This window comes from Acinonyx jubatus, chromosome C1, assembly GCF_027475565.1.
Source record: "Acinonyx jubatus isolate Ajub_Pintada_27869175 chromosome C1, VMU_Ajub_asm_v1.0, whole genome shotgun sequence".
Lineage (NCBI taxonomy): Eukaryota > Metazoa > Chordata > Mammalia > Carnivora > Felidae > Acinonyx > Acinonyx jubatus.
This window is the reverse complement of record NC_069381.1, coordinates 157,916,976-157,931,413: the sequence shown is the minus strand read 5'-3', so window position 1 is coordinate 157,931,413 and position 14,438 is coordinate 157,916,976. Positions and strand designations below refer to the sequence as shown.

Genomic DNA, 14,438 nt, shown 5'->3' with positions numbered 1-14,438 from the left:
GAGAGAGAGAAAGACAGAGTGCGAATGGGTGAGGGGCAGAGAGAGAGGGAGACAGAATCCCAAGCAGGCTCCAGGCTCTGAGATGACAGCACAGAGCCCAACGCGGGGCTCGAACCCACCAACCGAGCGTTGAGATAATGATCTGAGTCGAAGTCAGACACTTAACTGACTGAGCCACCCAGGCACCCCAATTTTATTTTCAATTAAAGTAGCTGTATAAACAAGAGATTCAAGTTTGGATAATCAATTCCAAAAGCAAGTATTCAGTGATATCTAAAGCTTCTAAAGCTCAATTTATAACTCCCCTACCCTAAACCAATAACCTTTACAGTCTGCCATACTTCTTTCCCCTAATTAAAAAAAAATTCTTGCTTCCACAAAAGCAAATATATATATATTTTAAGAATAAAATGACAATATGATTTTGATCCTTTCTTCACTGCATCTGAATAGCATAGATCTTCCTTTGTTTGTCTATCTACATTAGACTAAGGAGTTGACAAGGAAAATAGCAAAACATGATGGGTAGAAAGAAGACTACACAAAGAAAATCAGTTTGAGTCCCAGTTCTGTCATTCATAGATACAGGACCATGGGCAAGTCACCTCCTTCTCTGAGCTCTTGTTTTCTGATCAGTAAATGGCTTGAAACAAAGAATACTAAATTCTGAGCTAGTTCATGGATCATAAGACTTAATATTGTTACAGTAACAATACTCTACAAATCATTCAAAGCAATCCCTATCAAAATCCCAGCTAGCCTTTTTAGTTGCAGAAATTAAGTTTATCCTAAAATTCATACAGTTATGGAAGGAACCCAGACTAGCCCAAATGATCATGAAAAAGAACAAATGTTAGAAGACTCACACTTCCTGATTTCAAAAATTACTACAAAGCTACAGTGATCAAGACAGTACGGTACTGGCATAAGAACAGATCAATGGAACTGGATTGAGAGTTAAAAATAAACCTCTACATTTATGATCAATTTTTTTTTTTTTTTTTTTGTCAACTGACTTTTGAGAAGTGTTCCCAAACCAATCAGTGAGGGAAAGAATGATCTTTTAACAAATGGTACTTGGACAACGGGATCTCCACAAGCCAAAGAATGAAGATGGACCCCTTTCCTCACACCATACACAAAAATAAATCAAAATCAACCATATACCTAAATGTAAGAGGCAAAACTAGGGGTGCCTGGGTGGCTCAGTTGGTTAAGCATCCGACTCTTGATACTGGCTCAGGTCTTGATCTCATAGTCATGAGATGGAGCCCCAAGCCCCATGTCGGGCTCTGCACTAAGCATGGAGCCTGCTTGGGATTCTCTCTTCTCCTCTCTCTCTCTCTCTCTCTCTCTCTCTCACTTAAAATAAATAAACTTAAAAAAAAAAAAAGAAGGGTTAAAACTATAAAATTCTTAGAATAAAACATAGGAATAAATCTTCATGACTTTTGCTTAGGCAATAGTTTCTCAGAACCAAAAGCACAAATAACAACAAAAAAGATAAATTGGGCTATATCAAAATTTAAAACTTTTGTGCTCAAATGATACCATTAAGAAAATGAAAAGATAACCTACAGAATGGGAGCAAATATTTCCAAGTTATATATATGGTAAGAGACTTGCACCCAGATTTTATATATAAAAATGTTTTACAATTCAATAAGAAAAAGAGAACTCAATTAAAAATCAGGCAAAGGTGCTTCAGATTCTGTGTCTCCCTCTCACTCTACCCCTCCTCAGGCTCAAGCTGTGTCTCAAAAATAAACAAACATTTAAAAATTTCTTTAAAAATCAGGCAAAGGATCTAAACACACATTTCTCAAGATCATCTACAAAGGGACAATAACCACATGAAAAGATGCTCAATCAAAATCATTAGCCACAAGAAAATGCACATCAAAACCACAATGAAATACCATTCCACGTCCACTAGAATGACTAGAATAAAAAAGACAATAAGAAATATTGATGAAGGTGTGGAGAAATTGAAACCTTCATTCTACTGGTGGAAATGTAAAATGGTACAGCCACATTGGAAAATAATCTGGTGGTTCCTCAAGAGGTAAAACACAGTTACCAGGTTTTTGACCATTTCTACATCTAGGTATGTACCCAAGAAATATGAAATATAGGTCCACCGAAAAACTTCTAAACAAATATTCACAGTAGCATTGTTCATAAGAGGCAAAAAGTAGAAACAACCCAAATGTACATCAATTGATAAATGGATAAATAAAATTTGGTATATCCACACAATGGAATATTCTTTGGCAATAAAAAGAAATGAAGTACTAACCTATGCTATAATAAGGATGAACCTTGAAAACACATCAAGTGAAAGAAGCATCGTATTATTATATGACTTCAATGTCAAGAATAGGCAAATCTATAGACTAAAACAGATTAGTGGTTGCCTAGAGCTGGAGGGGTATAGGTGGTAGGGGGTGAATGGGGAAAGGAGTGACTGCTAATGAGTAGTGGGCTTCTATTTTGGGAGAATGGAACATTCCAAAATTAGATTATGGTAATGGCTGCACTGTAAATATCACTTAAAAATTGTACACTTTAAGTGAATTGCAGAATATGTTAACTATATCTCAATAAAGCTGTTTATAAAAAAAAAAGTCTGAGCAAGGGGTAATGTTTTATGATTCTGAGTCATTATCCAATCCTCCATTCATTCAATCCATCTTAATGTTTCCATGTGACATTAACATCGTATCCATGTAATCATTAATTAAATATTATACGACAATGGCTTAAAAATGGTAAGTGAAATTCTGTCACTGTATCAGTTTGGTATGAAATTATGGTCTATTAGGAATGTACACAGATGATGAAATCAACAGTGAACAAAACAACTGAAGTACAGACTGTCAAAAGCCAGAGGCAAAAAGAAAATCCTGAAAGCAATAAGAGGAAAACAACTCATCAGAAACCATAGACGGCCAGAAGTCAGTGGGGTGATACATGCAAAGTACTGAAAGAAAAATAACTGTTAAAGAATTCTATATCCAGCAATATCCTTCAAAATGAAGTTGAAATAAAGATATTCTCAGAAAAGGAAAGAGAAAGTGTTGCTAACAGACCGTACAAGAAATACTAAAAAAAAGTTCTTTAGATTAAAAGAACATGATACGTCAAATCTATATGAAGAAAAGAACGCTGTTAATTATGAAATATAAAAATTGGTATAATTTTTTTCTCTTTTCTCCTCTCAACTGTTTTAAAAAAAAATTACATGAAAAAATAATTATAAAACCAACGTTTGGTTTCTAATGTACAAGGATGTAATATATACATCAATGGGGTGCCTGGGTGGCTCAGTCGGTTAAGCATCTGACTCTTAAAAAATCTTGGCTCAGGTCGCGATCTCACAGTTCTTGAGTTTGAGCCCCACACTGGGCTCTGCGCTGATGGTGAGGAACCTGCTTGGGATTCTCTCTCCTTCTCTCTGCCCCTCCCCGGCTTGTGGGCGGGCACTCTCACCTCTCTCTCAAAATAAACTTAAACAAAAAGGTAGCAAAAAAGAAACAGAAGAAGAACAACAAAAAGCAACATTTAGAAAACAAGTAGCAAATGGAAGGCATAATTCTAACCACAGCAATAATTACATTAAATGTAGATACATTAAACATTCCAATAACGAAGCAGAGATTGTCAGACTGGATAAAAAAAGATCCAACGATATGCTATCTACAACAGAAACATTTTGGATTCGAAAGCTGAAAGTCAAAGGATGAGTTTAAGCATTACTAAAATAAAAAACAATTGGGAAAAAACAGTTTAAGACAAAAAAAACGAGAAAAAAGGGCAGATTTTATAATGACATATTAATTCATGAAGATGTTAACAATTATAAACACATAGACAACAACAGAGGCCCAAAATACCTAAAATAAAAGCTGACAGAATTAAGGAAGAAATAGATAATTCAATAAAAATAGTTGGGAATTTCAATACTACCCAATAACGGACAGAACAACTAGACAGAAAATTAGCAAATATAGAGAAGGCGTGAAGAACTCTATCAACTAACTTGACCTATCTGGTAGTTAGGTATCATTTCACCCAACAACAGCAGAATACACATTCCTTTCAAGCACACATGGAACATTCTCCAGCAAGACCACATGTTGGGCAAAAAATTAGTAAACAATGGCCCGTATACACGGCTTGCAAAACATAAGGTATTTATTGCTTCACATTTTAAAGAAAGAGTTTAGGGACCCTAAGGTAAAGTATAAATTAAAATTCAATAAATGAAAAAGAAGTGAAGTTACAAAGTATGTTCTCTAACAACAACAGAATTAGATATCAACAACAGAAGGAAATTTGGGAATCTATGATATTTAGAAATTAAACATACTTCTGAATAACCCATGGACCAAAATGCTATTGGAAGAGATTTTGAACTGGGCGCCTGGCTGGCTCAGTAGGTAAACCATGTGACTCTTGATCTCAGGGTTATGAGTTCAAGCCCCACAATGGGTATAGAGTTTACTTAAAAAAAAAAAGAAAGAAAAAGATGGGGCGCCTGGGGGGCTCAGTTTGGCTGAGGTCATGATCTTGTGGTTCACAAGTTTGAGCCCCACATTGGGTTCTGTGCTGACAGCTCAGAGCCTGGAGCCTGCTTCAGATTTTGTGTCTCCCTCTCTCTCTGCCCCTCCCGTCCTCATGCTGCCTCTCTCTCTCAAAAAATTGAAAAAAAAAAAAAATTAAAAAAACAGGTATTTTGAACTGAATAAAAGCATAACTTATGAAAATACATGTTGTATATAAATATGAAAGTACTTATGTATTTAAAATTCTGCATTAGAAAAGACATCAAATCAAATAAAAAACCTAAGTTTCAGTCTTCATTAGAATAAGAGCAAATTGAACCCAAATAAGAAGAAAATAATAAAAGTTAATGTGGAAATCAAGTAAGTAGAAAACAGAAATAGAAATTTCTATGAAAACACAAGGGATCCTATATAACCGAAACAATTTTGAAAAAGAACAAACATGACTAGAGAAATTTCACTTTCTGATTTCAAAACTCAATATAAAGGCTGAGGTACTGCTGTTGCTGGAGCCATGATACTTAAGAGAGAAAGGGAGGCCACAAAGGCCTAGCCAGCAGTACATGAGCCCCAAGGAGAATGATGCACATCTTTAGGCTGGAAAGCAAAAGGCCAGGGAAGAGGAGAAGCAAGATAAGAAGGTGATGAGGCTGCAGGTGACTCCAAAAAGAAGAAGAAATCTCTAGCCTCAGAAGAGAGTAAGGAAGATGAAGATGACCACCAGCAAAGGTGTGGAAGGGCTCATCAACATCAAGAACCACAGATGGGTGGCACAGATAATTAGAAAGGTCACACAAGTGTATCTGGACAAGCCCAAGGAGCTTTCAAGGAAAGAAAAAGAAGACAGGGAGAAAGCAAAAAAGCATCACATTAAAATGCATTTATTGGGAAGACAGACTAGGCCAAGGCTGACCTCACCTGGCCGGAGATCAGTCAGAAAGAGCAGAAAGGAGTGCAGCAGGTCACCAGGAAGAAAGAGGCGGCAAGAAAAGCAAAAGAGGATGCAACTTTATCAGGAAAACAAATGCAATCCCTTACCCTAATAAGTAAGCAAGGCCTGTTGGAGGAAATACCAGGCAACTGGGCCCTTTTGCCAGGACATCTGCTATGTCTTGCCCACTCTATGCCCTGGCACCACTGAAGCAGCCCCTCAGAAGTAGGAGTCTCCCTATGGCCTGGGTCCTCCTCTTCATCATCTTAACACATAAATAATTGGGGGAAAAGGCGAGCTGGGGGGTTGGCTGGAGAGGGAACAGCTGCTATCCTTGAGACAAAAAGATGAGGACTGTGTTTCCTATGTAACCATTAGAGTGGTTCTGTTTTAAGAATTTAAACCTCTGTTGGGGGGTAGAAGGAATGTATAGGAAACGGCTTAAGAAGTTTTCATTTGTCAGGTAGATTGCACCTTATGGGGCGGTTGTGCTGGGGTCAGCTACTAATAAACTTGCAACACCAGCCCCAGACTGTGTTGACTGGGGGCTCACTCACAGAGGCTATACTCCAGGTCCTTAAAGGTCATGGTTGTCCCCAGCCAGTCCCCTCTAATTGAGGCTTCCTCTCTCTGCCCTTCCCTACCCCATTCCTAGCTACCTGGGCAGGGCCAGTATCCATTTTTAACCCTACTCATTGATCATTTCAAGAAACTTCTGCAGCACCCAGGAAAACCACACTCCACAAACTCAATGTACATATTTGGTGGATTAAATTTCACATAATAAAAAAAAAAAAAACTCAACATAAAGCTATAGTAAACTAATCAAGATAGTATGATACTGGCATAAGGACAGACATACATTGACTCTCAGAATCTAGAAATAACTCTTCCCATTTATGATCAACTGATTTTCAACATAGATACCAAGGCAATTCAATGGAGGAAAAAAACCAGTCTTTTTAACAAATGGCACTGCATCAACTGGATAGCCATATGTAAAAGGATGAATTTAGAAACTTATATAATATACAAAAATTAACTCAAAATGGATCACAGACCTCATTTAAGAGACTGGGAACAGGGACTGACTGCAAATGGACATGTGGGGTCTTTTAACTGTGATAGAAATATTCTAAAACAGGACTGTGGTGATGGCTGTAAAACTAGGCAGATACACTAAAACTCACTGAACTGTATGCCTAAAATGGGGGAATTTTATGGTATGCAAATCATACCTCAATAAAATTGCTTTAATTAAACCTCTACTAAATGACATACTCTCAAGCAAGCATCTCTTTAAAAAATTTCAATACTAACAGATGAGGTTCAAACTTATTTAATGTCAATTTTTTCAAGTCTACCTCTTCTAATCTGTTTAGAAAAACACTGTTTTTGCTAATATTAATTCAAAATAAAATTTAGTATGAGTGACAGCTTAAGTAACCTCTATAACCTCAGAATATTAGGAAAAAACATAGAAAATAGAATTACAGTTGAGAAAAATCTAAAAACTCATACTACATTCCTATCAGAAATTTTCTTGTAATTCAGAAAAACATACAAAAAATTTCCATTTAGTTTTACATAAGCTGTGATAGACTGACAATATAAGGAGGCAAGTCACCATTTCAATCTGTAAGAACTGTAACCAAAAATGTCAGACTGAAAATGAACTTAAAATGGTGACACTCAGTAATCTGTGACATCTTTCAATTCCTTTGTTTCTCTGCTACAAAGAAAAGCAACACATTTAAAAGATGAAATTTGCTTGAGTTTAAATCTACAGTCACATTCAAAATAAAAAATTTAGTTTTTTCCAAATTAAATACATTATCTAACAACATAAGTGCTCTTCTATCATTTTTTTAAAAATCTCTCCAGGGGTGCCCGGGTGGCTCAGTCGGTTAAGCTTCTGACTTGGGCTCAGGTCATGATTTTACTGTTTGTGAGTTTGAGCCATGAGTTTGAGCCCTGCGCCCTGACAGCTCAGAGCCTGGAGCCTGCTTTGGATTCTGTGTCTCCCTCTCTCTCTCTGCCCCTCCTCCGCTCATGCTCTGTCTCTCCTTCAAAAATAAATGTTAAAAAAAAAAATTTAAAAAGAAAAATTTTCCAGGGGCGCCTGGATGGCTCAGTCAGTTGAGCATCCAACTTCTCATCCAACATCTCAGGTCATGATCTCAGTTTGTGGGTTTGGGCCCTGTGTTGGGGTCTGTGCTGACAGCTCAGAGCTCTAAGCCTGCTTCGGATTCTCTGTCTCCCTCTTTCTGCCCCGTGTGTGTGTACTCTCTCTCAAAAATAAACATTAAAAAAATAATAATAAAATAAAAACCTCTCCATATTAATGTTATATTAGAGATAAAAAACCATATGAAATCAGATAACACAAATCACCGAAGTATAAAAATTTTACAGATAATATTCTAAAATATTCTATTCCAGTACTATAAAGGGACGTTTAAAGGACAGTTATAATTAACTCTTAATACACTACTGATAGATTAGTAATACTGATATATATTCCAGCCCAAGATCAATTTCTTTTTTTTTTTTAATTTTTTTTTAATGTTTATTTATTTTTGAGACAGAGAGAGACAGAGCATGAACGGGGGAGGGGCAGAGAGAGAGGGAGGCACAGAATCAGAAGCAGGCTCCAGGCTCCGAGCCATCAGCCCAGAGCCCGATGCGGGGCTGGAACTCACGGACCGCGAGATAGTGACCTGAGCTGAAGTCAGACGCTTCACCAACTGAGCCACCCAGGCGCCCCTGCAAGATCAATTTCTATTGCTAAATTCAATTCTCTTCAGAACTTTAGAAGAAATAAATCACTGATTATATTTATAAGGTCATACAACTGAGGTGTATTCAAATGCTTTGTATCTTAAGATAGTGACATCCTGAATAGGAAGGTGCAGATGATATAAAGAACTATCTTCCAATATTTTGCTTTAAAATTAAGTGCTAAAAAAAAGAAAATGAGTGGCAATTACACCACAACCACCTGTCTATCCTGTAACATAGGCCCATCAATGTTAACTTAATTATTACCATATCAGACTGTAAATCAAGTAAGCAAAAGGCCATCTCAATATAAAGAATATTCAGGGTTGCAAAGGAAGATCAAGAACCTACTAAAGATCAACAAAGGTAAAAATATATATACAAAATAATGGAGAAACAGGCAACTAAAATGACTAAAAAGTGGAAAATTATGTTTTCTTTTTTAAAAAAGACTGGGTATGGAAATCTAAAAGAAATGTCTTAACGAGAACAGCTGATAAGGCATTTTTAGTAATTTATAATGCTGAGAACTGTTAACGCTGAAAATAAAAGCTGATACCTAGTTTTCAAATTCAGAAGTCCTTTAGCACGTTTAGCCTTTTCTCTCTGGAGACTTCAGTTTGCAATGAATAAAGGCTACACTATTGATGACTCTTCACTGAGATTTAAGAAATAAAATTCTTTATCTGCTAATTGGTGCTAAGTATCAAGGACTTTATTGGTTGGAGTAGACAGAAGAAAATGGTTAAGAGGCTTCATAGAAACAACCCCTGCTGGCACATTACCCACTAGAGAAGACAAAGACTACTTATGTGAACTCTAAGTCTCCAGATTAAAATCACCAAAAAAGTCCCTTCGTTTAGCATCAAGTCTAAGCTCTATAGAGTAAACAGAAGCCAAATAATTTTCAGCTTATTTAACAAGTGTCATCATTTTTATTGTCCCTATAATTTTTCACTTAGCCAGTGAAGGTATCACTTAAACAATTTATAACTTTTGATACAAACTAACTTAAGCAGTTACTTCTTTATCTTCCAAATTTCTAACCCATTTCACAGTAGCACAAAAGTCAGATGAAAAGATAATTTAAATATGGAACTCCCTTTTAAAAGCAAATGCTTTCCCTCTAGTTTTTTATTAATCTACAGGATCAATTCAGAATCTGTTTTGCAGTAACTTTAATTTTGTTTACTCTGGACAAGTGAAACCCCTACATTACATGAAAGACTACTAATCTGCCTATTAGCCTCTGTGTGTGTGTGTGTGTGTGTGTGTGTGTGTGTGTGTGTGTATGCGTGTGTGTGTGTATATATATATATATTTTTTTTTTTTTTCAAAAGCCTACTTATATTTTTGTTAGTCCCACATCCAGTACTTTTTTTTTTTTTTTTGGTATCTTTAAACAAATTGATAAAATTCCAAAACAGGGTTTTTTTAAAAAACTAATATTTTAGTATGTGTTAGGTACTACAGCTTCAAAAACAAAAATGTACTCCAACTATTATAGAATTAATAAAATGTAAGACCTAATTTGGATGTGAATATCCAATATAATATTTTTCATGAAAAAAAAAAAGGAGGGGGGTGACTTTCAGTTTTATCAGCAACTGTATGAATAACAAATCTGAAACAGTGTTACTCAGGGAGAAGAAAATAACAATAACATAAATGTTCCAGCCACTCAGTTCTTTGGTAGTTCACATGTTACACACTATCATCTGTAACACCATCTAATGATGACTCTGGCTAATTCATAATGAAAGATGTATCCAAAACAAATAGGCCTGCATTTTGCCTTATAAACTACTGTTGTGAAGGTGTGCATTTTAGGGATATAAAACACATGTTTTAAGAAATGTGTATTCTCTGGGCTCCTGGGTGGCTCAGTCAGTTGGGCATCCAACTTCAGCTCAGGTCATGATCTTGTGGTTCATGGGTTCGAGCCCTGTGTTGGGCTCTGTGCTAACAGCTCGGAGCCTGGAGCCTGCTTCATGGATTCTGTGTCTCCCTCTCTCTCTGCCCCTCCCCCACTCTTACTCGGTCTCTCTCTAAAATAAATAAGACATTAAAAAAATTTTTTTTAAATGTGTATTCTAGGGGTGCCTGGATGACTCAGTTGGTTAACTGTCTGACTTCATTCGGCTCAGGCCATGATCTCATGGTTCATGAGTTTGAGCCCTTCATAGGGCTCACTTCTGTTAATGCAGAGCCAGCTTCAGATCTTCTGTCCTCCCCCAGCCCCTTCACTCTCATGCTCTCTCTCAAAAATAAATAAACATTAAAAAAAAAAAAAGTGTATTCTATTCAGGAACGATTTGCCTAGGTTTTTCTTTCTTCATGAGGCTCAGAATATTCTTTCTCTACATGAAAATTAGAACAGGGCCTGTGAGCAATGCAATGGTTGGGCAAATGAACTGAACAACTAAAATCATACCACACTTACAAAGTACCTATGCCTGACCACAATTTCCCAATATATATTTAGTTCATTATCTTCAAGTTGTTCAATTCATAAAGCACTTTACTTAGATATATAATCCAATCCCACCAAAGGTGTATAATTTAAAATGTAACCATAAGCCATCTTCACACAGTTCCAAAAAGACCCCAAGAGAATGCTGCTATTTAAAACAGAATAGTTGGGGCACCTGGGTGGCTCAGTCGGTTGGGCGTCCGACTTCAGCTCAGGTCACGATCTCGCGGTCCGTGAGTTTGAGCCCCGCGTCAGGCTCTGTGCTGACAGCTCAGAGCCTGGAGCCTATTTCGGATTCTGTGTCTCCCTTTCTCTCTGACCTTCCCCCATTCATGCTCTGTCTCTCTCTGTCTCAAAAATGAATAAACATTAAAATAAATAAATAAATAAATAATTAATTAATTAAAAAACAGAATAGTTATTTTTGTGATGCCTGGGTGGCTCAGCCAGTTGAGCATCCGACTTCAACTCAGGTCATGATCTTATGGTTTGTGGGCTCGAGCCCTATGTCGGGCTTTGCACTGACAGAATGGATCCTGCTTTGGATTCTCTGTCTCCCTCCCCCACCCTCAAAAATAAATAAGCATTAAAAACAATTTTAAAAAACCAGAATAGTTATTTTTTGACAAAAATAAAATTAATCAGTAAAGAACAGATTCTTTAAGAAAGGCTCTTTCAGTAACAAATCAAATTTCACATACCTGTAATATCAAGAACAGAAGGAGATGCAATGTAGTATCTATGAACTGTTTCAAGAAGTTGAGCACCATGGCCTTGACCTTGAAATGGAGTCAGTATCAGCATCTGACTACAGTAAAGAAATGATTTTAAAATTAAAATATCATAACATGATCCGTTTAAGAATTGCAAATCACTATAGCATTAAGAACATTTTAAAGTTAGTGTGTTTTTTTTCAATCAACCTTCCAGAAATCCAAAAATTATCAAGATACGCAAAATTGGTTTAATCTTCCACACTGTTTCAAAGGGAACAATGAAATAAATCAGTACATAGCCAATGAATAATGGCGATTTTTTTAAACAAATCAACACTATTATAACAAGTATTGGAAACTTCAGCAGTTCCTTCTTCTGAAATAAAAGACAAGGCACGTGTTATACCGCCAATTACCTTACACGTGGCCGGGTTTTGTCTGGGTACACATAGTAATTATAGACTGTCATGTAGCCTACGGTCGCAAAGAGCGTAGCTCCATCCTTATTATACTTCTCAAATCTGCAGATAAAACAGAAAGCCAAGCAGGTCAATTACAGTCGCGCTCCCATGCAGTGTCCATTTTCTTTTCCATTCTCCGACTGAATTTTCAGTGTCAGCAAGCTACTCTGTGAGGGCCCAATGGGTACACCTGCTATGTTCTGAATGTACAATTCACTTAATTGGTGTGCAGCAACTTGGATAAATCAGACCTCTTTACATCACTTCAGTGCACTTGCCTATTATAAAGATGAATAGGTGGCAAGTAAAAGAAAACACAGGCAAAGCTCATTTTACTGTTTAAGCCTACATTCAGGGCCCTAACGGACAACAGCATTTAATTCAGCTCTATTCTCAAGGTCTCCGAAAGCATAATGAAGGAAAACTCAAGCCTCATAAACAATAGTTTTTCTTTCCTGGGAAAAATATCATTATACTGTCCCAATAATTGGGCCGCCACAATTAAAATGCTGGCTTTGTGGAGGTAATAAGGTCTACTGTTGCTTTAGAACTGTACTTACACTAGAAAGTAGTGCCATCTTTCATCATCCACGTCAATAAAGCTAGCAGTTTCAATAAACCACATCAAAAAGGTCTGAAGCCTTTCATGATATTCTCGAAAGCCTCTACATGTCATGTCAGCCTAGGGAAAAAGCCAGGAAAAGTCAGGTGAAACTCATCACAGAGGTAAGTGAAAGTCTGCAGAACACAAAACTATCCTGTGGGAAAATGTTTAGAAGTCTCAGATTAAGATGTGTACACAGACACACACACAAAATAGATCTTTGTTTTTAATGCTGACTGAAACTTGTTTCCTGAACTTAGAATGAGTCACTGAAAATAACACAACAAAACAGCACACCAGTTTCAGGCAAATGAAGTACTTTCACCCAAGAAATATTTAGATTTATCTTTACCTTGTATATCTGAAAGGTAAAGTTTTCCCCTCCTGTTGGACTGAGAACAGAGTATGTATGAAGTAAGGTTCCAAACGGCTTGAAATCGACTTCTTTTTCCAGCAAAGAGAGAAAGTCATTCGTGTTTGTACAAAATCCAGGTGGGATGATTTGTCTAATTTTGCCCTCAACATCGTCTGCCTAAGGAACAGAGGGTAAAGGACATAAGAAAACATTAACAACAAATTTGACTTTTAGTTGATTACACTTAATTTCTTTGAAATGGACAAAACCCACAAAAATCACAAAAATGAAGTTCCTAGTTAAACTAAAGAAGAAGACACATGGAGAAATGAGAAAGGATGAGTTTCATGTGCACAAGAGACTACTACCACACAAATCGGAGATGAACATAAGTATAATAAAGAAGTAAAAAAGAAGAGGCAGGTAGCCTGAAATCAGGTGCAAGAATGAGGGCAATGCTACTGAAATTTCTAACATCATATAGAAAATGCTGATCATATCCCTTCAGGACAATTGGAACTGGCCCAAACAAAAAACTGCTTATTATTTTATGTGTGTCAAGGAGACCATATTATCCAAGATCACAAGCAGTAGTAAGGGGAGGCTACAGTCTGACCAAACGAACAGCAAACTTACATTAACAAGTAGGTCGTAACTCCTTCATACACTAAACTCAATATTAAGATGACAATTTAAAAAATATGCCCACTTAGGACATACATAATTTATATGAATGGATAGATTATCCACTCATCCCTATAATGTGACACAAATTTTACAGACTTGGATTTGTGACAGTAGAAAGAGACAAGCCTGGACAACAAAATTAAACTCAGACTAAAATTACCCTTGTTAAACAACCTCAATGAATGTTAAAACTATCAGCTGAGCAGACTTCATAATCCCTTTCAAAACCCCAAAAGACCACTTGATTGAATACATTTACTACTTCTCTTTAACCATGAATATTTGATGAAGTCTTACAATAAAGTATTACTGCTTCTCACCAGGCAATAAAACTTAATGAATTGGTCTCAACTTAACAAAACCTTATCCCTCAATACAGTCCCTAAAAGCCTGACATTACATTCAACAAAATGAGCTTGCATTCTATTCAAACTTTTTCTTGAACAATGAGGCCAGGTTTTTACTTAATGGAGTTTGCCGTGAGTTCAGCTGTAATGTTTGTATTGTATCTATTTCCACAAGGACTGACACAAGAACACTTTGTGTTAACTTACTAAGCAGCTCTTTCATACCGTTTACATGCATGATGGGTATTAGTTCTAAACCAAGACCCTTGCTACTTAGCATTCAAAACAGGGAAATTAAGATGCTTAGGACAAAATACACTACAAAAGGCTAATACAACATGCTACTAATTCCTGTCCTTTCAACCATCTTTTAACTAAGTAGAAGCAATGCACCTGCAGATGAATAGCACTTTATTATCATTCAGTTACAATTTAGGATAGAGAACCAAGGATGGAGTTTATCACAAACAAGTTTTATTATTTTAATGCTCTGCTACCACCAACATTTATACATA

At 36.5% G+C, this 14,438-nt stretch overlaps 2 protein-coding genes and 1 pseudogene across 2 annotated transcripts in view; 2 read left to right on the top strand and 1 right to left on the bottom strand.

The window, feature by feature from the left end:
* The window catches only part of SLC25A12 (solute carrier family 25 member 12), a 206,765-nt gene that overhangs the window by 35,491 nt on the left and 156,836 nt on the right, over window positions 1–14,438 (top strand). The gene's annotated exons all lie outside the window — the stretch shown is intronic.
* Window positions 1–14,438, bottom strand: part of HAT1 (histone acetyltransferase 1) — a 57,969-nt gene that overhangs the window by 15,094 nt on the left and 28,437 nt on the right. Inside the window, exons 5-8 of the mRNA XM_015086252.2 lie at window positions 12,887–13,066; window positions 12,491–12,612; window positions 11,886–11,990; window positions 11,455–11,561 (exon numbers count right to left, since the gene is read on the bottom strand). Coding sequence (XP_014941738.2) covers window positions 11,455–11,561; window positions 11,886–11,990; window positions 12,491–12,612; window positions 12,887–13,066 — 514 coding nt within the window. The remainder of the gene's footprint in view (window positions 1–11,454; window positions 11,562–11,885; window positions 11,991–12,490; window positions 12,613–12,886; window positions 13,067–14,438) is intronic.
* Window positions 4,137–7,609, top strand: LOC106988559 (28 kDa heat- and acid-stable phosphoprotein-like; annotated as a pseudogene).